This window comes from Oncorhynchus kisutch, linkage group LG2, assembly GCF_002021735.2.
Source record: "Oncorhynchus kisutch isolate 150728-3 linkage group LG2, Okis_V2, whole genome shotgun sequence".
Classification (NCBI taxonomy): domain Eukaryota; kingdom Metazoa; phylum Chordata; class Actinopteri; order Salmoniformes; family Salmonidae; genus Oncorhynchus; species Oncorhynchus kisutch.
This window is the reverse complement of record NC_034175.2, coordinates 7,833,071-7,857,375: the sequence shown is the minus strand read 5'-3', so window position 1 is coordinate 7,857,375 and position 24,305 is coordinate 7,833,071. Positions and strand designations below refer to the sequence as shown.

The 24,305-nt window shown below is 43.7% G+C and overlaps 1 protein-coding gene across 1 annotated transcript; it reads right to left on the bottom strand.

Annotated features, from left to right (window-relative positions):
- Positions 1–60: 60 nt before the first annotated feature.
- Positions 61–20,958, bottom strand: LOC109900768 (B-cell lymphoma 3 protein homolog). Its single transcript, XM_031802423.1, has 9 exons — positions 18,787–20,958; positions 18,150–18,309; positions 7,820–7,928; positions 2,810–3,011; positions 2,150–2,238; positions 1,908–1,985; positions 1,479–1,646; positions 1,005–1,110; positions 61–921 (listed from the first exon to the last, which is right to left on the bottom strand). The coding sequence occupies exons 1-9, from the start codon at positions 19,436–19,438 to the stop codon at positions 464–466; spliced, it is 2,022 nt and encodes a 673-aa protein (XP_031658283.1). The 5' UTR covers positions 19,439–20,958; the 3' UTR covers positions 61–463.
- Between the last annotated feature and the right edge of the window lie 3,347 nt (positions 20,959–24,305).

The following is a 24,305-nucleotide window of genomic DNA, read 5'->3' as shown; positions in this document are numbered from 1 at the left end:
TGGTTCTGTGTCTGTGTGGTGCTATGAACGTGAAGAAATAGCAGTGCATAGAAAAGTAACTTGATGTAGAAAAATATTTATCAATTATACAATATATTATTCAAAGTAAACCAGAAAAGAAAAGGCAAAAAAAATTATCATGAATTTCAAGTAAGGTGGCAGCATTCAAGACCTCCTGGTGGAGCACCAGTTTCCAAACAGCCCATCACACACACACGGTGATAACAGTTCTGAATGAAGTCTATTCAGGAAACTGCAGTAACATTCATTCTTCCAGTGTAGGTGTCATTGCAAGGAGACTAATGCAGTCACATGACAAATGCATCCAGCTGAGATCTAGAGGTACATAATCATACTGGCATAGGCTCTATAGTCCAACAGTAAACAAACGATCTTGTTACCAACCAATAACTCAAACAGTGGTGGAATCTAATTTAGCAGGGACACTGAAAGCGCATCTCTGTCAACTGTTACCTTTGCCCATGCTGCTGCTGACACTCATGATGGAGACATCTGATTGGGAGGCAGTAGAGACAGTGGCTGGGTAAGGGATATTGGTGTGGAGGAGGATAAAGGGAGGCTCTGGATAAAGAGGTCTCTGGACTCCAGGGGAGTAATAGGCTAGTAAATGCCCTATTTGAGCATCAGTGATGGGGGACTGGTGGTGCACTGCTGGAGGGTAGCTGTAGGTCCTTCTCTGGGTCAGGCTGATGTCCACTGCAGTCATCCTGTCGGAGTCAAGCCTCACCGGCAGCTGCTCGCTCTCCCGGATCTTCATTGGAGACTGACGGCCTGACAGGCTCTCTGCTGATTGGCTGTGAGGAGAGGGAGTGGGAGGTGCCTTGGGGGAATGGGACGAGCTGCGGTGAAGAGGCGAAGCTGTGGGAGTGGCCAATGGTGAAAGGCTGGGAGATGGAGAACCTGGGGACAGAGGAGGGATGTGATGAGTTTACTGTGCCCGAATGCATGATGCACATCAAAATACGTGCTCGTCTCACCATTACCTCTAATCTGTGACTGGGGTGTGCTCCTGTGTGGTGAGGCTGGTACACACTGCTGAGCTTTGGGCTGCTGGTTTCTGGAGCCCTTCCCTCGTAGTACATCTGTTACCTGAGGACAGAGATCTAAAGGGTTAGGTTACCTGAGGAGGACACACATTAACAGTCCTGCAATGACAACTAGTGAGTTCACTGCATCTGTGGGGCCTGCTACTGAGTGATCGTATTCCTTAGATTATTTGTGTTTTATTGTTGGTACAGTTTGTTGTTGTGATGACAAGAAAATTGTTATTAGGTACAGCCACTAGAGGGAAGCACCCACAAGGATTAGTTCAGTCCTATGTCCACACTATCGTTCATTTAACCCACTAACTTACATTTTTATTCTCCTACACATGTGTAAAGCTATTGATTGGTTAGAAACAGGGGGGAAAATACCCTTTTCCATAGATCCAGTGCATTCATTTAATTCTCTCTCACCTTCTTGTTCTTGGCCACCATCGCGGGTGTGTCATTGTGGTAGTTCTTCACACTACTGTCGGCTCTGTTCTTCAGTAGCAGCCTGGCTGTGTCTACCTGGCCTCGCCCACAGGCACTGTGCAGGGCCGTGTTCCCACTGTACGACTGGCCATTCACATTACAGTCATTCTGATGAGGAGGGGGCAGGGAGAGAGGAAGCAGGAGATTGTTGAGAAGATGTCAAAATAAGTAACACGGTTAGTCTTGGATGGCGATGTGTAACTAAACAGAATCACTTTGAACATTTCTTGTAAATCATCTTCCCAGAAAGGAAAGATAAACCTAAAAGGGGAACAGGGGAGGATCTACAGACCATTTTAAATATAGATGAGCTGACTTCAGTAGAACAGCTGGAACAGCTGGAGTCACATACAACACACGTAGCCTTACCTCTATGAGGAAGTGCACCATGTCCATATTGTGGTTCTCTACTGCGTGTATGAGAGGACTGTGGCCACTCTTGATGTCCTGCTTAGAGAGAGGAGAATGGGGACTCTGTAAAGTGGAACTGGTATTACCTGGTATTGAGTAACTGGATGATTCAGTGTGCCAGAATAACTCAAAGCCCATTTGAAATGGTCCAGCATTAAGGGGAGAGATGGAGAGTTAGGTGGGGGAGGAAGGTGACTGACCATAGCATTGATGTCTGCCCCAGCATCCAGCAGCATTCTGACCAGCTCCTTGTGTCCACCCTGTACAGCTAGGTGTAGAGGGGTGAGGCCTGGAGAGAGAGGGGGGGGGTGATAAGCCGTTAGGGAGAGAATCACACGCGCACACGCTCCAGAGCCCATGTGTATTCTAGGGGTTTTCTGCTGTTTTGAGTACAAGGCAAACCATACTGTGCCCAGACTTGTCACACTGGCATACAGACCACAACAGCAGGAAATGCCCTATTCCCCTCTCTGCCTCATACGCCCACCACCATGGGACCCACAGCATGAGTCAAACAGGGGGGATAATGTGTGCTACATATAATGTTAGTATGTGTCGCAACTCAGAAATATTCCCACAATATGGGAATTCCTGTACATTAGGCATGAATGTTATAAACATTGTGGGAGGGTTACTGGCTTTATTTGGGGTAGTAGCATATATCCTAGATCTATTATTGTTTTAGTCATGTCTGGCATGACTACCATAAAGGAGCTGTCTGTTTCTTCTATGGACTGTCAATTAGGTCACATTGGAAAGTTAAGAGGAATTTAGAATTTATGAATTTAATTTAAATTAATCCCCTGCATTGTCTCAATTGAAACAGAATTGAGGGCAACTTAGTAGCAGTAGTAACTTACCCTCATAGTTCCTGACCTCCAGGCAAGTCAAGATGGAGGGGTGGGAAAGGACGACAGAGAGGCAGGCCTGCTGGCCGTGTTCACAGCAGAGGTGGACCGTTGTCTGACCGTTACGGTCCAGAGCCCCTGGGTCAGCACCCGCACGCAGCAACGCCCCCACCATGTGGGCCTGATGGGTAATCACAGCCAGATGAAGAGGGGTCTGAGAAAGAGGGAGACAGAAAATTCATCTTTAGACAATCATTAAACAAGAACAAATGAAAACCAGGGGCGTCATAAAACTGTACATTTCACACTAAATATCTGCGGTCACTATTTCTGAAAAGACTTATTGAGAGTTCTAAACTTGGCGCACGCCATACATATGCATGTTTCCCGGTTGTGTGCCACTTTACTCTTTCTCCTTGTAGGCCTATGCTACCTCGTGGGTATTAAACCATCACAGAAAAGGTGAGGCATTTTTTATGAAATGATCATGGAAATGAAAAATAATAGCCCAGGAATTAGATGCCTGTTTCTAATTATTTTAAAATGCAAAGATAAATTAAATAGATTCTCACTAAAGGCAAATGATTGCATCTTGTTATTACCATGTTTATTGTTATGAATAAGCATGTCCATCATATCCCCTATTTGCACAAAATACTAATCTCCTTCCTGCTTGCAATGCAATACTTCAACCACTAGAAAATGTACACACATGGTCTAAATTTTGCAGAGTCATAAATTAGAAATGCCAACTTTTGCGTGAACGCATGTTTGGGGGTATATTTTGTACATAAGCACGGTTTATAAATGAGGTAAACCATTTTTTTATAAACCAAGAGCAGAGGAAGAAGAGATGAGGAAGAATAGTGTATTACTCCTGTTAATGGAATCGCATCGTTTCATCTCCATCCAGTTCTGCAGGGGGAAGGTCACAAGAGCTTCTAAACGGTGGGCTAGATAAGGTTGGGCATAAGTCCCCAAACAAACCAGAGCCGCCAACAGAGGGCTTTCTGGCTTCATCAGCATTGGACATCGGCAGACAAAGATAAACGCCACACAGGATGGTAAACACTCCATCAAAGTCCAAAATACAAATCAGCTAGGAGATGAAGATACAGCCCCATACATTTTTTTTCTCGTTTCAAAATTATGTGCACCTAAAGTATTTGAAAGAACTAATGCTGTTTCGAGCCAGGTCGAATGTGATGCTGTTTCGAGCCAGGTTGAATTCCAGAGACATGCCACTATGCAGGGGATTGCAGATTTCAACACGGGTTTACTGAAGGCACTGGAGCAATCCAGGATCTTCCAGAGATGATTGCCAATGATTCATTAATTCATAAAACCTGATTTGAAAAATGTTAACTTTGTCAGTGGTCCAATGTCCAGAGACATGCAGAAAGGGTTTAGGGAAGTCACTTGATCTGGAATCTATCATTAATCATACTGAACAATCTCAGTGGTCAGGATGATAATTTAGTTTCACTTTTGATTCAGGAAAAGCATGTACTTACAGTGTGTGTGTGTGTGTGAGGCTATGTTCCAGTAAAGAACACCAGTAAAATACCAAAGCGCCGGCGGGAGAGAACACTGGTGAAATGCCTCCAATGTCTCAATGCCAGTGGCCTTCACTTCCTGAGAAAACACTCCTATTTCCCTGAATCGTCAGTTAGTCATGACTGATCACACACACCCTAGTGTTTGACCTCCCATGAACTACCAACAGTCTGACTCAGTCATCTTGTGCTTCCTAGAATGTCCCTGAACATGAAGCCGTAAAGGACGTAACCGGCAACATGTCACAATACTTAATCAAAGGCACAGGTCAAATAAAGGCTTTTATGGTGGTCCAAAAACATTCCAAAGTTCATTGAGTTTAGTACTAGCTTCCTGTAAACCATTCCAGAACGACAAACAAAAACAGCACAAATAAGAGGGGCAGAGAGTGGGGAGAGAGAGAAGGGGGAGCATAGGGTAAGAAAGCCAGGGAGAGGAATAGCTGGAAGCGGTATAGGCAAGGGGAAAGATGGGATAAGAGGGAAAATCCCTTCCCTCTCCCCTGCTGGCTGTGTGTCCACAGAGTTACATTCCAATGAAATGAGCAGATAAACCAGAAGAACAGAGGAGTGGAGGGGAGAGTTCTAGGTATGAGGAAAAGCCTTGAAAGGGTGGTTGTGTGCCAGACAAAGATAAGGATACAAAGAACAGGGGGTGAGAACGTAAAAACAAAGAGAAATTAGAGGTGTGCATAGGGTGTACTTCCTGTTAATGTTCTAGTTGTGCAACTTCCCAGGAAAGACTAACAAAGTCCCTTACCATACCATGGAAGAGCTTATTTGACTAGTTCTTTACAAGTTTCAATAATTTGTATAATTTATGCAGTTATAGGAGGGGTCAACTCACAATGTACCGAGATAAAATCAGAGAGAGAGACGATCAGAGAGAGAGAGAGAGACAGCCAGAGAGATGGAGACTAGCGCAGAAAGGGAAAGTCCCGGATTCTACCCTCTAAACCTCAGCAACAAGGTATGTTGAGAAACAGAGCAGAGCAGGGGGGGGGGGGGGTCATGTGACTTCTCAGAATGAGGATACTAAGTGCACATACACATGCACTGTAGAAGCCTCACACAATACACTGCATGCCACAAGCACACCCACACAGACAGACAAAGCATAATGTACAAAGTGGCAACAGCAGCATTAAGGACATGATTATTCATTTGCAATATCTGAACAGTTTCCAGGGAACTTGAATAACCTAACATGGGAGTAACATTGGCCAGAGAATTGGGAAGTGCACCAGCTAGTAGATGTCAGTGTTTGGTTAGTAGTAGATGACAGTGTTTGGTTAGTAGTAGATGACAGTGTTTGGTTAGTAGTAGATGACAGTGTTTGGTTAGTAGTAGATGACAGTGTTTGGTTAGTAGTAGATGACAGTGTTTGGTTAGTAGTAGATGACAGTGTTTGGTTAGTAGTAGATGACAGTGTTTGGTTAGTAGTAGATGACAGTGTTTGGTTAGTAGTAGATGACAGTGTTTGGTTAGTAGTAGATGACAGTGTTTGGTTAGTAGTAGATGACAGTGTTTGGTTAGTAGTAGATGACAGTGTTTGGTTAGTAGTAGATGACAGTGTTTGGTTAGTAGTAGATGACAGTTTTTGGTTAGTAGTAGATGACAGTTTTTGGTTAGTAGTAGATGACAGTTTTTGGTTAGTAGTAGATGACAGTGTTTGGTTAGTAGTAGGTGACAGTGTTTGGTTAGTAGTAGGTGACAGTGTTTGGTTAGTAGTAGGTGACAGTGTTTGGTTAGTAGTAGGTGACAGTGTTTGGTTAGTAGTAGGTGACAGTGTTTGGTTAGTAGTAGGTGACAGTGTTTGGTTAGTAGTAGTGACAGTGTTTGGTTAGTAGTAGTGACAGTGTTTGGTTAGTAGTAGTGACAGTGTTTGGTTAGTAGTAGTGACAGTGTTTGGTTAGTAGTAGTGACAGTGTTTGGTTAGTAGTAGTGACAGTGTTTGGTTAGTAGTAGCGACAGTGTTTGGTTAGTAGTAGCGACAGTGTTTGGTTAGTAGTAGTGACAGTGTTTGGTTAGTAGTAGTGACAGTGTTTGGTTAGTAGTAGTGACAGTGTTTGGTTAGTAGTAGTGACAGTGTGGGAGTATCAAACAGCTGTTTCATAGCACCAGTGCTGCAGCTGATCTGGTAGTCGCACAATGTGCACATGCAACTCAGTACTGATATTAACTCTGTCAAACCGTTGAGTAAAATTGACCACTGAAGTATTGTTTGGACTGCACAACACATGTTGAACTGCTAGAGAAAGTTGTTTTTTTGCTGACATAGTATGATTATCTGGCATTGCCAAAAGAGCTTGGCAGGCTTTATGTAAAAGTATTGTGGAGTGTGTTTTAAGATTTTTATCTGGGGTTACAGACTATCCTATATAGTCATTTACTTGTGATTATAACTGACAAATCTAATAAACAATTAGAAAATGGGTTCTCAGGCTTGGCAATAGGTCTGTATCTGGTAGTCACATCGTGGCGAGCATCATGTCTCTCAGCCTGGACTGAAATCTCCCCCTGGCCCCTCACACGAACGTATACAGCCTGTCTGCTAGACTATGCATTACAGACAGGATATCACTGTAAATGCCTCAGTCTCACCTCAACGGTGAGAAAACACAACAAATGGTACCTACGTTATTTCTGGTAAGTGAGCAATGTGTTGTCTGAAACCCCAGTTGTGCGTATGAAGGGTTCAGGGTGATTTCTCTGGGGTGATTAAGCAGACTAACAGAGCTGCAGAGGGAATGTGGCATTGACAGGGTGTGGTGGAACGCTGGAGGGAGGAAGTGGACTCATTTGAAAGTGATGGGAAAAGGCCATGGGGCATTGATGGACTGGGAAAGGTGCAGAAGATGGAACCCAACAGAAAAGAAAACATCACTTCAGAACACACAGCCCTGAACAAAGGATACCAATCATAGCACATCCTTCCAAGCAATAGGCTTGTGCATGTGACCTTGGCCTGCATTAAGCACAGGTAACCAGAAACTGTACATTTCTTCTGATAACCGGCAGCCGAGAGGTGTCGGTCTGTGTACGGTAAAGAGGCTGGGCGAGGAGGAAATCAAGGACTTCCTCTTTCACACCTTTCCTTATTGTGCTCTGAAGTCTGCAGTGAGTGGCAGGTGTGTGTGTGTGTGTGTGTGTGTGTGTGTGTGTGTGTGTGTGTGTGTGTGTGTGTGTGTGTGTGTGTGTGTGTGTGTGTGTGTGTGTGTGTGTGTGTGTGTGTGTGTGTGTGTGTGTGTGTGTGTGTGTGTGTGTGTGTGTGTGTGTACATGTTTTCCTATATTATCAGGACCCCAATGTCCTAATATTTCACTGTAATGTCCTGAAAAGGTAGGAAAACAAATTCTATTTTAAGCTTAAGGGTTTTGGGGTTAAGGAAAATATGATTTTTACACTCCAATAACTCCTGACATTTCTGGAAACACAGCTGTGTGTGCTCGTGCATGTATCTCACCTGTCTCAGGTTGTTGTAGATGTCCAGGTCTGTGTGAACCAGTTCCAGGAGAAGGATCATTCTTTGGATCTGAGCTTCCTGCCCCTGCACCACTGCTATGTGAAGAGCCCTGTAACACACACACACACCCAAGTCAAAACTACACACAAAAATAAAACAGGTACACATTCTTCCACACACAAATTCTGATTTAAACCAATAAATGCACAAAATAAATTGACACACATCCTTTTCACACAACTCCAGCATGATTGTAAAGTGGCTGCTGATACATCCTGACACAGAAACCCCCTGACTAACCTTTAAGCCAGAGAAATCCTATGGACTACAAACTGAATGACACACTAACTGGCATGTGATGGGTGTAAAACCGTAACACAATTGCAGTAGAAAGTTTACACAAGCCTACAATATGTTTTGACAAATTCAGGCTAACCCATAACCTATATATTACTGAATGACCGAGTACTGGCCAACTTCACTTGACCTATGACCTGATTCTCCACAACTGACAGTTAGGCTGAGAGGAGAGCAGTGTGGTGGGTGACTCATTACAAAGCCTGTAGAAAACTGATCAAGGTGACTAGGAAACTGATATTTATATAGTATGTAAAGTGAAAGAACAGAGGTCAAACATAAGAATAAGGAAGAATGACAAGAGTTCCTGGGGAAAAAAAATATTATCAGAAGTGAATTTCAGTAAACTCGTTTGGTTTGGAGTAACTTCCTGTTGTGTGACAATGGCACAGCCCTCTGTATTGGGGGAGATAATCACCATTAAACCATTAGAACTACGGTCTCTATTAGGGGCTTTCTGTGTGTTTTCATGTCTTTCAGCTTCCTCCAATGAATATCAATCGTAAATGCAGAACAAGAGAAGAAAGGTTATGACAGGAAATTGGGTAGGGACATTTTGAGAGAATGATTTAAAAGTACCTTCACTGAGAATTTGGGGTTAGCACAAATTTACGGTAATGTCTTTTTTTTTTTGTCTACTTCCTGATCTGTTGTCCATTAAACAGAGTTACAACAGACTAAAACACATGTCTACCTACTGCACATACAACTAAAGTCTGAGGAGATGAGTAACAACATATTTGCATACTGCAAAGAGGAAATGGAAGATAAAGAAAATACATAGGCCTACACACAGAGAACATTGCTCAAAGACAACTCTGACAGCTCTTATACAAAAACTTTCTCATCTCCAGCATCTACCTTGTTTGCTTTTTAACACTGGTCACAAATGGTACGTGCTGCAGGCCTACACAATACAAATGGTATGTCCTGAGACAAAACATTTGTCATCCTCTTTCAGAGAGTTGTGAGTTATGTCATACATTCCTCCACACAACTACACTGAACAGAAATATAAACACAACATGTGAAGTGTTGGTCCCATGTTCCATGAGCTGAAATAAAAAAAATCCCAGAAATGTTCCAAAAGCTTATTTATCTAATGTTTTACACATTTGTTTCCCTCCCTGTCAGTGAGCATTTCTTCTTTGCCAAGATAATCCATCCACGTGACAAGTGTGGGATTGATTAAACAGGATGATCAGTATCTGACCGTAAGGCGCTACATAGGGTACTACGTACAGCCCAGTACATCACTTGGGCCAAGCTTCCTGCCATCCAGGACCTATATACCAGGCGGTGTCAGAGAAAGGCCCAAAAAATTGTCAAAAACTCAAGTCACACTAGTCGTAGACTGTTCTCTCTGCTACTGCATGGCAAGGGGTACCGGAGCGCCAAGTCTAGGTCCAAGTGGCTCGTTAACAGCTTCTACCCCCAAGCTATAAGACTGCTGAACAATTTATCAAATGGCCTCCCGGACAAGTTACATTGACACCACTCTTTGTTTTTACACTGCTGCTACCCCCGCATATTTACTCAGTACCAGAGCCCCCTGTATATAGCCTCGTTATGTTTATGTAATTCAGCTGGGTAACTTTAATTTTTACTTTATTTTGATTTAGTAAATATTTTAACTCTTTCTTGAACTGTACCGTTGGTTATGGGCTTGTAAGTAAGCATTTCACAAATAAATAAAATTAGATTTCATTTGAAATGTGCACGTTTTGCTGGGGACAATAAGGCGACTAAAATGTGCAGTTTTGTCACAACACAGTGCCACGGGTGTCTCAAATTTTGAGGGAGCATGCAACTGGTATGCTGACTGCAGGAATGTTCACCAGAGCTTTTGCCAGAGAATTGAATGTTAATTTCTCTACCATAAGCCACCTCCAACATAATTTTAGAAAATGTGGTCGTATGTCCAACCAACCTCACAATGTGTATGGTGTTCTGTGGGCGAGTGGTTTACTGATGTCAATGTTGTAAATGGAGTGACAGTGGGGATATGGTATTTTTTAAATTAATCTTTATTTAACTAGGCAAGTCAGTTAAGAACAAATTCGTATTTACAATGACGGGCTAGGAACAGTGGGTTACCTGCCTTGTTCAGGAGCAGAATGACAGATTTATACCTTGTCAGCTCGGGGATTCAATCTTGCAACCTTTCGGTTACTAGTCCAACAATCTAACCACTAGGCTACCCGCCTCCCCGCCTCCCCGGTATGGGCAGGCATAAGCTAAGGACAACAAACACAATAAAATTTTATCAATGGCAATTTGAATACTCAGAGATACCGTGACATGATCCTGAGTCCCATTGTCGTGCCATTTATCTGCCACCATCACTTCATGTTTCAGCATGATAATGCCCCATGTCGCAAAGATCTGTACACAATTCCTGGAAGCTAAAAATGTCCCAGTTCTTCCATGGCCTGCATACTCACCAGACATGTCACCCATAGAGCATGTTTGGGATGCTCTGGATCTATGTGTAAGACATTGTCTGTTTTGTCACCAAAGCCCCATATACTACCCACCACTGTGATCTGATAGCTCTCCTTGGCTGGCCCTCGCTTCATATTCATCACCAAACCCACTGGCTCCAGGTCATCTATAAGTCTTTGCTAGGTAAATCTCAGCTCACTGGTCACCATAGCAGCACCCACCCGTAGCACACGCACCAGCAGGTATATTTTACTGGTCAACCCTAAAGCCAATTCATCCTTTGGCCGCCTCTCCTTCCAGTTCTCTGCTGCCAATGACTGGAACGAACTGCAAAAATCACTGAAGCTGGAGACTTATATCTCCCTCACTCACTTTAAGCACCAGCTGTCAGAGCAGCTCACAGATCACTGCACCTGTACATAGCCCATCTGTAAATAGCTCATCCAACTACCTCATCCCGATACTGTTATTTGATTTATTTTTGCTCCTTTGCACCCCAGTATCTCTACTTGCACACTCATCTTCTGCGCATCCATCACTCCAGTGTTTAATTGCTATATTGTAATTACTTAGCCACTACGGCCTATTTATGGCCTTACCTCCCTTATCCTACCTCCTTTGCACACACTGTATATATACTTTTTCTATTGTATTATTGACTGTATGTTTGTTTATTCCATGTGTTACTCTGTGTCGTTGTTTGTGTTGCACTGCCTTGCTTTATCTTGGTCATGTCACAGTTGTAAATGAGAACTTGTTCTCAACTAGCCTACCTGGTTAAATAAAGGTAAAATAAAAAATACAATCGTGTCCCAGTTCTCGCCAATATCCAGCAACTTCGCACAGGAATTGAAGAGGAGTGGGACAACATTCCACAGGCCACAGTCAACAGCCTGATCAACTCTGAAGGAGATGTGTTGTGCTGCACGAGGCAAATTGTAGTCACACCAGATACTGACTGGTGTTCTGATCCACTCTTCTACCTTTAAGGTATCTGTGACCAACAAATGCGTATCTGTATTCCCAGTCATGTGAAATTCATAGATTAGGACCTAATACATTGATTTCAATTGACTGATTTCCTTATATGAACTGTAACTTAGTAAAATATTTGAAATTGTTGCATGTTGTGTTTTTGTATTTTTGTTCAGTACAAATTGTAGTACTAGTCCATAGCTTGAGCCAACAATGCCCTTAGCATCAACAAATTAAACAGATTTCTTTTTTTAATTAAAAAATAAAAAAGATTTCACAACTTATGTTGGAGGGCTCGTGTGTGTGATAGGGAGAGGTCATACAGCTTAGCTCTGGTTTACCAGGCAGAGAGAGACTGACTTGACAGCTAATGTAATATTTGGGTGCCAAGCCGAAACATTACATTCTTTCGGAGCTTGATTAAGGCAAGTCCTAACAGAACACTTATCAGCATACGGCCTTGGGTGGATCTCATAACTGCCTCTCTTGAAGACAGGTGCGTGCCTACCTGCACTTATGAGTAATTAAACCTAGCATTATGCATTAGGAGTATATTGTGTTATACAGGGCAGTATGTTACTAATACAGACTGATCATTGAGACATTGTTCATCTCTGATCAACCTGTGTCACCGTAGACCTTCATATACAAACAGAGTGGCTGGGTGGATGCATCTTTCACAACACGTACAATGCATAGCACAGGTGTGGAGATATGTGGTAACATTATACAGAGCCTGAGGTTTGGAGGCAGGTGTTTGACTGATGCAGAAGGCAGGTCTAACCAATCACAACCAGCCATCTCATCCGTGTAGCTAGTGTAACACAGACCAAAACATGTCAACAAACCATAGCCAATACAACCTTGCTTTCCGCATTTCTTGTTCAACTTGAGTAAACAAATCTTTCACATAGAGAAAGACACAATAGGGATGACAGTTTGTCTTTGTAAATGAAACCCATCTCCATACAAGTGTAGTTCTAACCGGCACTGTGGTGACTGATGCAACTGAAGATGACCACAAGACAGTCTCATAACAGTAAAACGTGTGACAGTGTTGACTCTCTCGCAATCTGACCTGACTAATGGCCATACAGCACAGTGAAGCCACTGATCAGTGTGAAAAGCAGAACTTGTGTTTGGCCGCATATGTCGGTTCTTTCCTAAAAAGCTCCCCTTTCTGGTAAAAGTGAGAACCACCCCTGACCACGTTCACAAGTGTATCCGTTGTCGGGCTGACCCCATTTTGTCAACTTGTCGATTGTTTGGTCGATAGGCTGTTGGTCGATAGGCTGTTGGTCGATAGGCTGTTGGTCGATAGGCTGTTGGTCGATAGGCTGTTGGTCGATAGGCTGTTGGTCGATAGGCTGTTGGTCGATAGGCTGTTGGTCGATAGGCTGTTGGCCGATAGGCTGTTGGTCGATAGGCTGTTGGTCGATAGGCTGTTGGTCGATAGGCTGTGTTGGCCGATAGGCTGTTGGTCGATAGGCTGTTGGTCGATAGGCTGTTGGTCGATAGGCTGTTGGTCGATAGGCTGTTGGTCGATAGGCTGTTGGTCGATAGGCTGTTGGCCGATAGGCTGTTGGCCGATAGGCTGTTGGCCGATAGGCTGTTGGTCGATAGGCTGTTGGTCGATAGGCTGTTGGTCGATAGGCTGTTGGTCGACCAACATTGTTTTAGTTGAGCAATATAAAAAAAATGTTATGGCAAAAGAGACTTGTCGGATTCACATTTGTCTCAGTGGACCATTGAGGAGGATTGCTCATTAGTATCACCAGTAGTACATTATTTTTGTTTAATGCATTCAATAGATTATTATTATTACTACAGTCTTACCATTCTCATTGTCAGAGTGGACACGTTGTTTGAGGACCGCACAACCTACGCTACACTTCTGAAGAACATGTTTTGGTTTATTTCATTCCATTTAGGAGTTGTCAATTTCCTCATTGCAATTTGTAGCGCTTCTGTCAATATTGAGTAAGGACGAGCACCTGACTATACATAGAAGTAGGCCTAGGCTACCTGGTCTGCGCACAAATGTAGGCTATAAATGTGCCCATTTGGGGATCTGATAGTATTTCTGTCTTAACTCACCACCACTGTGGAACTTCTGAAAGTCATTTTTTCTTCACCTCAAATAGTGAGTAAACTAAGTCTGTTTTTACATTCATTGAGAATGTCAAGGTCGGCCTCCCGGGTGGCACAGTGGTTAAGGGCGCTGCTGGATTCGCACCCAGGCTCTGTCGTAACCTGCCGTGACCGCGAGGTCCGTGGGGCGATGCGCAATTGGCATAGCGTCGTCCGGGTTAGGGAGGGATTGGCCGGTAGGGATATCCTTGTCTCATCGCGCACCAGCGACTCCCGTGGCGCGCCGGGCACAGTGCACGCTAAAGAATGCCAAGGTCATCCTCAACGTAGCCTATTTTTCAATAACCACTCAGCATGAAAGGGGGAAAAAATGTAATGCTCTGATCCGGTGGAAACATCATAAAATAAGCGTACCTGATTACTGCTGGGTTCTCCCATGCAGTGAGGAAGCAGAATTAATGAATCTGCAGCAGAGTCTTTACATCACGTAGTAATAATGTATTTGTGGAGTATGTGAGTAGATGACAAACATGCATTATTGCAGCACAATGAGGATGACAACAGTAATGGCATCAGTTCTGATTAAAAACAGTCCCCAGATGAGTATATGCGAGGTGCCTCTCCTAACATTCCTCAAAAAGCTATCAACACCCAACTGACCTAGTAACAGGTGTCTCCATTCAGTGCAATCGTGAGATTATCACACACTTGAACAAGGTTAATCTCTCTCTCTCTCTCTCAAGATGAAACTGCTCTCTCTCCTGTTCCTGGAAGTGGGGCAGACCACAGCCCCAGATAACCCAAAGCACACTGACGCAGGAGCGCTGGGCTGCACTCAAACACACACCGACAGTGGCATACATGCGGTATCCTGTTTGGGGGGAGGTGAGGGAATACGGGTTGCTGTGGCCAGCAGACCACCTGAGAGAGCGATGACTTTAAGACAGGTGTATTAAACAGAAGGGAACCAGAAACACACCACAGTCCAACTTACAATAGATCATTTTCAGAAACCATTTGAGTCATTAGTAGGTGTTGGTAGCCAGAATGCATACATTTCTTACTTTTTGAAAACTGGACCGGTGGGAATTGAACCAACTCTGACACTGACACTGCAAGCACCAAGCTCTACCAACTGAGCCACATGGGACACCCTGAGACTGGAGCCTGACATAGCCTTTATGGTTGCCTGTTAGTTTTAGATGGCTTTTTGTTTTATTGAGCTTTAAAGCACTGGTCTTTTAGTTGTTCCAAAGGTCAGAACCAAAACGTTTGGTCCTGGCCTTTGGAACAGACTGCCGGAGGATCTCAGGGCAGGCCTCAGAAACTGGAGACATTTTAAAGAAAAATCTTAAGACATAAGTAAAAGCAAGGCTAAAAAGGTTAAGGTGCTTTTAGTCATACAATTTTTTTTTAAAGAAAATAAATGGTACACAATTCTACATTTATTTTAATCAATTAGTTTCATGTCCACTTATTTTATTATTGTTTTACTATTTAATTTGTTAAGCACTTTGAAATGCAAATGTATCCTCTAAGAAATGTGCTATATAAATCAAGTTGATTTGATTTTTGCCATGGCAGCACTATAGCTACTTCCTCCAGTTTATTGATCCCGCCCCTACCTACATGTCTGCATAGGTTGGAAGTAGATCCCTGGCCAAGCACAGCGGTGAGCCAAAGTTGTTGGGTACTATACGTGTGGTTTGCAAGAAACTGCTGAACAAACGTCATCCCCACCTGTATTCTAGAAGCATGACAATAACCATCGCAAATACATGATGTACTGTCCCCACGTTACTGCACTGACTGCACAGCTGTCTCTCATTCAAGCTGATAGATGGACAATGAACAAGGGAGAATGAGACAGGGGTGAGAGAAACAGGGGAGCGTGTGACAGAGGGGTGAGAGAATGTTGAGAGATAAGCGGGGAAGAGATCAAAAGAAAAAGCGAGAGAAATAAAGACAGAGAGAGAGAGAGCGAGAGGGAGAGAGAGAAAAAGCGGTAAATGAGGAAGTGAGGAGCGGATGTTTGGGTTTTTGAGCTCATTCATTTAAAAACACAGAGAAATGAAAACAGAGAGATACAGAAAGACCTGAGAAAACCGCAGTCACACATTGAGAGGCGCACGCTCAGAGGTTTTCCCGAAACTGAGGGGCTCAGAGGCGATGAGAACTGAGGATTAACACCCCATTGACGTAAGCACACACACACACAGACACACTTGGGGATGGTGGGGGGCTGAGAAGCAGCACTGTCTTTCTGCTGAAATCTAACTTTTCATCAGACAGACCACAATACAAGTAGGTACCAGCCAGGATAATGTACTTCTTTACAGTCTACCACTTCATCAAGTAGTTTGACTTCATAAGAACAGCACCCAAACATGAGAACAGCACCCAAAAGCCCCAGCGCAACCACCAAGGTACGGTTTGATTTAAAAAATATATATATATATATATATATTTTAAAAGCCACACAAAAAAACGAGCACTGAAATGCAAATGAACTTTTATACGGATACAGTTTCTTAAACATCTTGTGATCAGATGGCAAGGTGTTTTCTTCCTGATTGATTTCAGTGCTGGTCCCTGGGCTCTACATCACATGAAATCATCCCAAGCGGAACTGCTGTGTCTCGAAACCCACAGCCAGGTCTGCTCTTTCTCGATCATGTGTTTGTTGTGATGGGATGCAAATGAGTGACACACAGCACTTAAACTACAGGAACATGACTTTGCAATGCCATTCTTGGATGGACTTATGATTTCAGTCACATGAGTGTTTTTGTACCGTCCTCACATGTCTGTCAGTGAATGGGTGAGTGCTCAGGTGTTGAAGGTCAGAGAGGGCATCGGTGCATGAGGTTGTTATTAACATGTGATTGAATGTACCCCACCCACTCCTTAACCTCAAACATAAGGTGACCAGACATCCCCGATATCCCGGGGACAGTCCCCGATTTTGGTGGCCTGTCCCCGGCTAGTACCGGAAATGTCCCTGATTATCCCCCAGAAAGAAAAGCAACTCTGAAGTTAAATTGAGGCTGATATTTCAGTAATCAAAAGCTGTATGCAATCGGATTTCAATGTCAAATTTGTCTCACCACTTGTATCAAACTTGTTTGCTCCCTTCTATGAGAACATTTGGTCAGTGATACATTGTAACAACTGCATGAACAACCATGCCCATAGCCAGAAAACCTTTCCAACAGCATAGGCTACCAAACTGGGGTGATTTAAAAATGACCAAGGTAGGCTAAAATTAAGAAACATTTGAGTGGTTAATCAATTTCTGTGTTATGAATAATTAAAGTATTTGAAAGGACTACCGGAAATGTATAGTTAAAAATAGTTCCATGGGTGGCCTCCCGAGTGGTGCAGCGGTCTGAGGCACTGCATTGTGGTGCTAGCTGTGCCACTAAGGAACCTGGTTCGAGTCCAAGCTCTGTCGCAGCCAGCCATGACCGAGAGACTGATGGGGCGGTGCACAATTAGCCCAGCATCGTCCGGGTGAGGGGAGGGTTTGGCCGGCAAGGATGTTCCAGTCCCATCGCGCGCTAGAGACTTCTGTGGTGGGCCGGGCGCAATGCCTGCTGACATGGTCGCCAGGTGTACGGTGTTTATTCAGACACATTGGTGTGGCTGGCTTCCTGGTGAAGCGGGCATTGTGTCAAGAAGCAGTGGGGCTTGGTTGGGTTGTGTTTCGGAGGACGCACAGCTCTTGACCTTGACCTCTCCCGAGTCCGTACGGGAGTTGCAGCGATGGGGCAAGACTGTAACTACCAATTGGGGAGAAAAGGGGGTATATATATAAATATATTTTTTATTTTTTTAAATTATAATTCCATGGGATATTTTAATCTTCTTTCTTAGTTATTTTTTGTTGTGTGTTGTTATCTGGTCACCTTACTCTAATAGTCATCCCAGCCTCCCAGAGGCAAGCCTGTGTCTCATATGAATACTCACACAAACAATGCAAACAGACACTGAACATGACACACAGTACAGATCACAGAGGTCAAGTTCCATCCTAGAATCACCCTCAACCAGTGACACTTTCACTGAGAAGCAGAGCAGAGAATTGACTCATTAATCATTACAGAGACAGGAAGTGAAATGAAGGTAAAGAATGTGGTGGGGTAAGGGTACACACAGCACACTCCTCTCTCACCACCAACACCCCTCACAGCCAAGTGAATCATAGACCAAAACAAACAAACAAGACTGTGTGACATCTCCTCTCCCTCCAACACATACCTAACTGATCAGGGTCATATGTAAAATATGTTGAAATGGAAAACAAAAATGACTTACTGAACTCGACCCAGTCCATAGCTCCTAGCAGGAAATCAGGGTTAGCAAGGAACCCTCATAGGGCAACAGTACTACTCTAGGCCCCATCTGCTACATGAGACGAACTGAAGTTCAATGCATGTAGGGTTTTCAAAAACAAACATACGTGTCGCCATCGTTGTCTTGGCGAGTCGCCAGGGCAACATCTGCCAGCAGGTGTCCGGCGTGTCCCGGGTAAAGAGAGGACTGGAGGTGAGAGACAGGCACGTTCACAACCAGCGGTGACCTGCTGGGCCAGGAGTAGAATGGGTGCCCTGGATAGGGATCTGGTTGACAGAGGGAGGGAGGGAGGGAGGGAGGGGGCAGATTGTTTGGTACAATGCCATGAAATAAGGAAATTACAGGTGACCCATTGACATGTTTTTAATCAGTTCAATCATTTATCGCTGGAATGTCTGGCAAAACATATTCTCAATGACTGGGGTTCAAAAGCAGGACTAACCATCACTGCACAATGACACGATCTATGAAGGAACATTCCACAGAGAAAATCCGTTTCTGACTCAAAGGCAAATGACCACTAACTGATTCCGCAGTATATTCCCTTTCAAACCAATAACTTTGATTATGATCAAACTAATACAGCTATAACACGACTGTCTGATAGGATTACGCATTTTGTTTTGCTCTGTTAGGAGAACAAAACTCTGAAAATGCGATAGGATAAACTCTGAATAATAAAAGCCTGTACACTTTCATTTTAATATTTTTTCACTTGTCTTTTGCCAGGGCGACTAACTTACAGTAAGGACGGGGTGCCTGCATTGAACGAACCGGATCGATGCTTTGGTGTTCATTGTCAAAACCGCTGGCGGCGGACAATTGTCTGTGTGAGACCGATGCCAGGGTACCAATGCTCTCATCGTCGTAGCTCTTTAATAAAATCTTTGGAGGACTCGGTTTGCAGCACAAGTCTTTGTTTTTGTAAGGGGATAAGCGCTCCTCTCTCCCGGGTGGGGTACGTGACTGTTCCGGCGTCTCCCATTCAGAAGGAAATGGACGTTTCCTAAAAGGAAGCCACGAGGAAGATATGTTCTGTGTTCGTGTGTCTGTTTTGCTGCTCTCACCAGGGTTCGGAGTGAATGGCGTGTGAGAAGTTGCAGCTGGTGAGTGTTTTTTCTCCAGAAAAGCCGGGTTTCCCGTTTTCACAGGAGGTTTTATCAACGATACTCCACAACGATGCTCCAGCGGCTCCACAGTGTGGCTGGGATTTCCGTTTGGACCGTCATCCTCCGTGAGGGGGGCAGCGGGATACTGCATTCTTACTCTGCCGGAGCGACCTTTGCTGGTGGGAGTCCTGTCGGCGCCGCTCCCACGCTCCCTCGTTGTGGTGCTCAGATCCAGCGGCACTGTGGTTTGAGTCTGGTGACCGTTCATGGTCATGGTCCTCGGCATGAACACGGATCAAGTATCCTGGAATCAGCCTCGGGTGTTTGTCGTCTCAAAACATAGCAGTGATTCAAATGTCAATTCAATTGATGTTTTCTATAGCCTAGGCACAGTCACCTTCTCCACGAAATGTTGTTTTGATTTGGGAGTTTAATAATGTAATTTGCCAAGCCAATACAAGAAGGGCTCGAGGCTATTCTCCAAATCCATAAATGTTCATTTTGAGAAAATTAGTGTAAACTGATACTAATTTAAGTTTCTTCAATTAATTAAATCACACAACTGACTTATAGTAAATGTTCAGAATGATAAATATAAGACTTTTAAATAACCCAACTGACGGCAACACACCTGCAATATAACTGCAGGTAGTGGGCAATTGAAGAAAATCAATAGGCTATTATGTTCCTTTTATTGCAACGAATCAACTAGTCCGTAAACTCTGTCTCTCTGTCTCTCTCTCTCTCTCTCTCTCTCTCTCATTCACTTAACCAAATCCGCGAAACTGGGGCTTTCCCTTTCGTATAAGAATTAACTCTTTACCTTCCTGTTTGCAAACTGAAACAATGCGTTCTGACGGTCTACTTTTTTTAACCAACACCTTTAAGATATTAAAGGTTTAGTGTAGCCTACGTAACTGAAGTGTTCAATGTTAATTAAGGCATATATGATTGATTTAATTCACTTAAATGTTAGAATTCCTGTTTTACTCCGGTTTAGGCTATGGATTAATCTAGTATGTCAACGATGCCAAATGTTTTTTCTGATTTTAATTTAGGACTAGCACAAACGCTGCTAGAGATGGCAAAATGGCACGCAATGCTCGAATTCTGCATAGAGAGCATTTTGGCACCAGGAAGTTGTGAGGAAAAATGGTTTGCATGTGAGGGGGGGGTCTCAAACTAATTTCATGGGGGGTCTAGTGTCTGCAGTTTTTTCCTTTAAATTAAGCAATAGACAACCAGGTGTTGGCAGTTCCTTACTAAATAGTGTCCTTGATCCATCAATCAAGTACAATAGAGAGAAAACCCTCAGCCACTCGGCCCTCCATGGAATGAGTTTGACACCTGTGATCTAATCGGTTGATCATATGGTGTTGTCAGTGTCATTCCACTGTAGTTTCCCAGGGTTTACCAATTCAGTGGGATCTCCCCACAGTTGATAGGCCTATTGGGGATAAACTCATATCCTGTAGCAGTAACTGGATGGAGCATTGACTGGATGACTCTCTGTCTGACCATCTGACCTCTATCATTGGAGAAAATAACCTTCTGGGCGGTGAGCCACCCGGAGGTTTGCCAGTTCAAATCCCGGGTCAGACAGGGGAAATCTGATGGTCAAGGCATTGTGCCCTTAAGCAAGGCACTTAACCCCCCACAACTCCTCCTCCACGGGCGCACAATGTGGCAGCCCCCTCCTCCAAACTGTATATGTATGTGTGTCTTTTGGAGGGGTTGAGATAAAGCAGAGGTCAAATTTCAGTGTGACCTTATGTACAATTGACCAATAAAGGGATCCTAATCTTAAATAGCCTTCTGATCTGGGCCTCTGTGTTATTGCACATCTCACTCCATCAAACACCACACCTCCCCGCAATACACACACACACTTCTCAGCCAACCTTGTCAGTGCCCGCCCCCAGCTGATTCTTTAGTTACCAGGGTCAATTTGGGACTTTCCTCAGATGTGTCGAAGTGTGGAACCGCCAACGGAAAATCAAGCTTTGTGTCTAAAGTCCCTGAAACACCCTGCTGAATCTGTGCTGACACGTTGTGCAGCTGCTGGATGCAGTAGATAGTCAAGGTGTCCTGTGTGCCTTTGTGTGGGATGTGGTGGGATGGTCATGGTCATCACCATGAACTGTTGGAGGCAGTTAGCCTAGCGGTTAGAGAGGTGAACCAGCAACCGGAGGGTTGCCAGTTGGAATTCCGGATCCGATGGGAAAAATCTGGTGGAAAGTGAACTGAAACCAGAGGGTTGCTCTTATCAAATCCTAGATGCCATTACTTGCCATTGTGCCCTTGAGCAAGGCACATTAACAGTTCCCTGGGCGCCCAGTGTGTCAGTCCCGAGCACCTCTCCAAGAAAAGCCTGTGTGTGAATGTGTGTCGTTGGGTTGGGTTAAAAGCAGATGTCAAATTTTGGTTGGATCTTGTGTGCAATTGACCAATAAAGTGATCCTAATCTTAATCTGTTTGAGCTACCCTGGCCAACCGTACACTCATACAGCACCCACCTCTTCATGAATGTATGAGCGACTTCTGCCCTTATTTTATGTCTTTACACTAAGCTTGTCAAAATGCAGAAAAGTGCAGCATTCTGTTAAGAACAGGGCCTTGTCAGGATGGTTTTGTGGTGGTGTAGAAGTGAATGGACAGACAAGATGGAACACCCTGAGAGAGTGAAAGGAGGCAGGGCTGCACAATTTGCTCAATTCTTTTTTTTAAACACTATTGCAATTGCAATTTGACTTGTGATATAGATCAAAACACTTGGATGAACCATTTGAAATAGAATAATTTATATTAAGAAGCAAAGTGGAAAGCAACATCATTCTTGTTTGGAACAATCTGTTGACTGCATTACACCTTACAGAACAGCATGCAAACTTCTAGTGAATCTAACAGCGAGGAGCAGCCATGAGGAGAGGTAGAGAGACGACAAACACACAGCTTATTGGTGTTTCAAAATATTGCATGATATATGGATCTCTTGCTATATGGATATTGCACAGGTCAGTTGCGATTTCGATGTGAATTCAATTAATTATGCAGCCATAAAAGGGAGCCATGGCCACCTAGTGTCATTAGATATACACTCAGTGGCCAGTTTATTAGGTACACCCATCTAGTACTGGGTTGGACCCCTCTAGCCATGTTCAACAACAATGTTCAGATATGCTGTGTCGTTCAAAAGTTGCTCAATTGTATCAAGGGACCTAACGTGCGCCAGGAACACATTCCCCATACCATTACCACACTGCCACCAGCTTGTACCGTTGACACCAGGCATGATGGGGCCATGGACTCATGCTGCTCGGACCAGGCAATGTTTTTCTGCTCCTCAATTGTCCAGTGTTGTTGATCACGTGTCCACTGGAGCAGCAGCTTCTTGTTTTTAGCTGATAGGAGTGGATCCCAGTGTGGTCGTCTGCTGTAAAAGCCCATCTGTGACAAGGATCAATGGGATGTGTGTTCTGAGATGCCGTTCTGCACACCACTGTTGTACTGCTCTGTTATTTCCCTGTTTGTGACCCGCCTGTCAGCTTGCAGGTTTCTTGACATTCTCCTTCGACCTCTCTCATTAACAAGCTGTCTCTGCCCACAGGACTGCCGCTGACTGTTGTGCGTGAAAAGCTGGCCATTTCTGAGATACTGGAAATAGCACTCCTGGTACTAACAATCATACCACGCTCAAAGTCTCTTAGGTCAATTGTTTTGCCAATTCTAACGTTCAGTCGAACAGTAAGTGAATGCCTTCATGCCTGTCTGCCTGCTTTATATAGAAGCCACAGTGGCTCACTGTCTGTAGGAGTGAACCATTTTCGTGAACGGGGTGGTGTACCTAATAAATTGACAACAAACTGAATGTGACGGGCACTGGAGAATGATGAAGGGAAGACCCAGAGTCTCTGTAAATATTGCAGCATACACTTGGAGATCTCTTTGGTGCAGTGAGCAGCCTCACACGCTCAGACTGTGAGCTTGTTGCTAGTGTCTCCATCATGTGGATGTTGTAAGTATAGCCTGGTTATAAAGAATTCTACCAGGCCAATGCAGTTCCAGTCTCTGCCACTTGTCGGCAGTAGAGACCCAATCATAAAGGAAAGGTGCATAGTGGTTTTCTTCATTTGGTAAACTGTGACTTTAGCTTCATCATTATCAAGCATTTTATCTTAACACATCCCATGTCTTCCCAATGTGCACTGCTTAATGATGACTCTACACTAAACCTAATATCCAGGCCTAACAGCAGCCAAGAGAATGGTTGCTTTTACGATGGGTGGCAAGCCTCACACACTCTGCAATGGATTTCCTTATTCATGATATTTTGGTATTTGTATTTTATTAGGATCCCAATTAGCTTTTGCAAAAGCAGCAGCTACTCTTCCTTGGGTCCACACAAAACATGAAACATGACATAATACAGGACTTTAATTGACAACAGCTCAAGAACAGTACTACCGAAATGTTTTTATTTTTAATTTTTACAAAAGGCACATGTAGCCTAGATATTAGTACATACACACAAACTATCAAATAGGGGAGAGGCGTTAAGCCCTGAGGTGTTGCTTTATCTGTTTTTTAAAACCAGGTCCACTTGAGCAATATGAGATGGAACGGAGTTCCATGCAATAATGGCTCTATATAATACTGTACGCTTTCTTGAATTTGTTCTGGATTTGGGGACTGTGAAATTATTGAACTTATTCATGAGCTCAACTTGAACTGTAATTGTCTCGACAAGGTGCAAAATCAGACAATATTAAAATATGGACCACAACACTTGACAGTGTGTATTTGTATCATGTCTGTTGATTTGTGTTTTTTGTCCTGTCAACCAAAAATGAATAGAAAATATGCATTCATGAGTCTGTGGCGGTTTTTAGACACCTCCAACTTTATCCCATTAGGATGGCATTTACTGTTCTCTCTAGATAGTTTCCCTTTAGAAATGTTACAACAGAGAAGAATATGGTGCTAACAGTTCAAATCTGCTTGGTCCCACGGTCTCACAAAGGGAAGACAGCCGTTGAGGGCTGCTTTACACATTAAACATCACTGGGCCTTGACCTGCAGTGCAATGACTTCACATACATGCTGTAGCACAGTGCCCTTCATCTTAGTGACATCTAATCACTATACGTTTCCAC

Coding starts and splice junctions, on each gene's coding strand:
- LOC109900768 (XM_031802423.1), bottom strand. CDS start 19,438: ATGCCGAGGACCATGACCATGAACGGTCACCAGACTCAAACCACAGTG. Junction 1,647..1,907: donor TGGTGCACTTCCTCATAGAG/GTAAGGCTACGT, acceptor CCTCCTCATCAG/AATGACTGTAATGTGAATGG. Junction 922..1,004: donor ACCCCAGTCACAGATTAGAG/GTAATGGTGAGA, acceptor CTCTGTCCCCAG/GTTCTCCATCTCCCAGCCTT.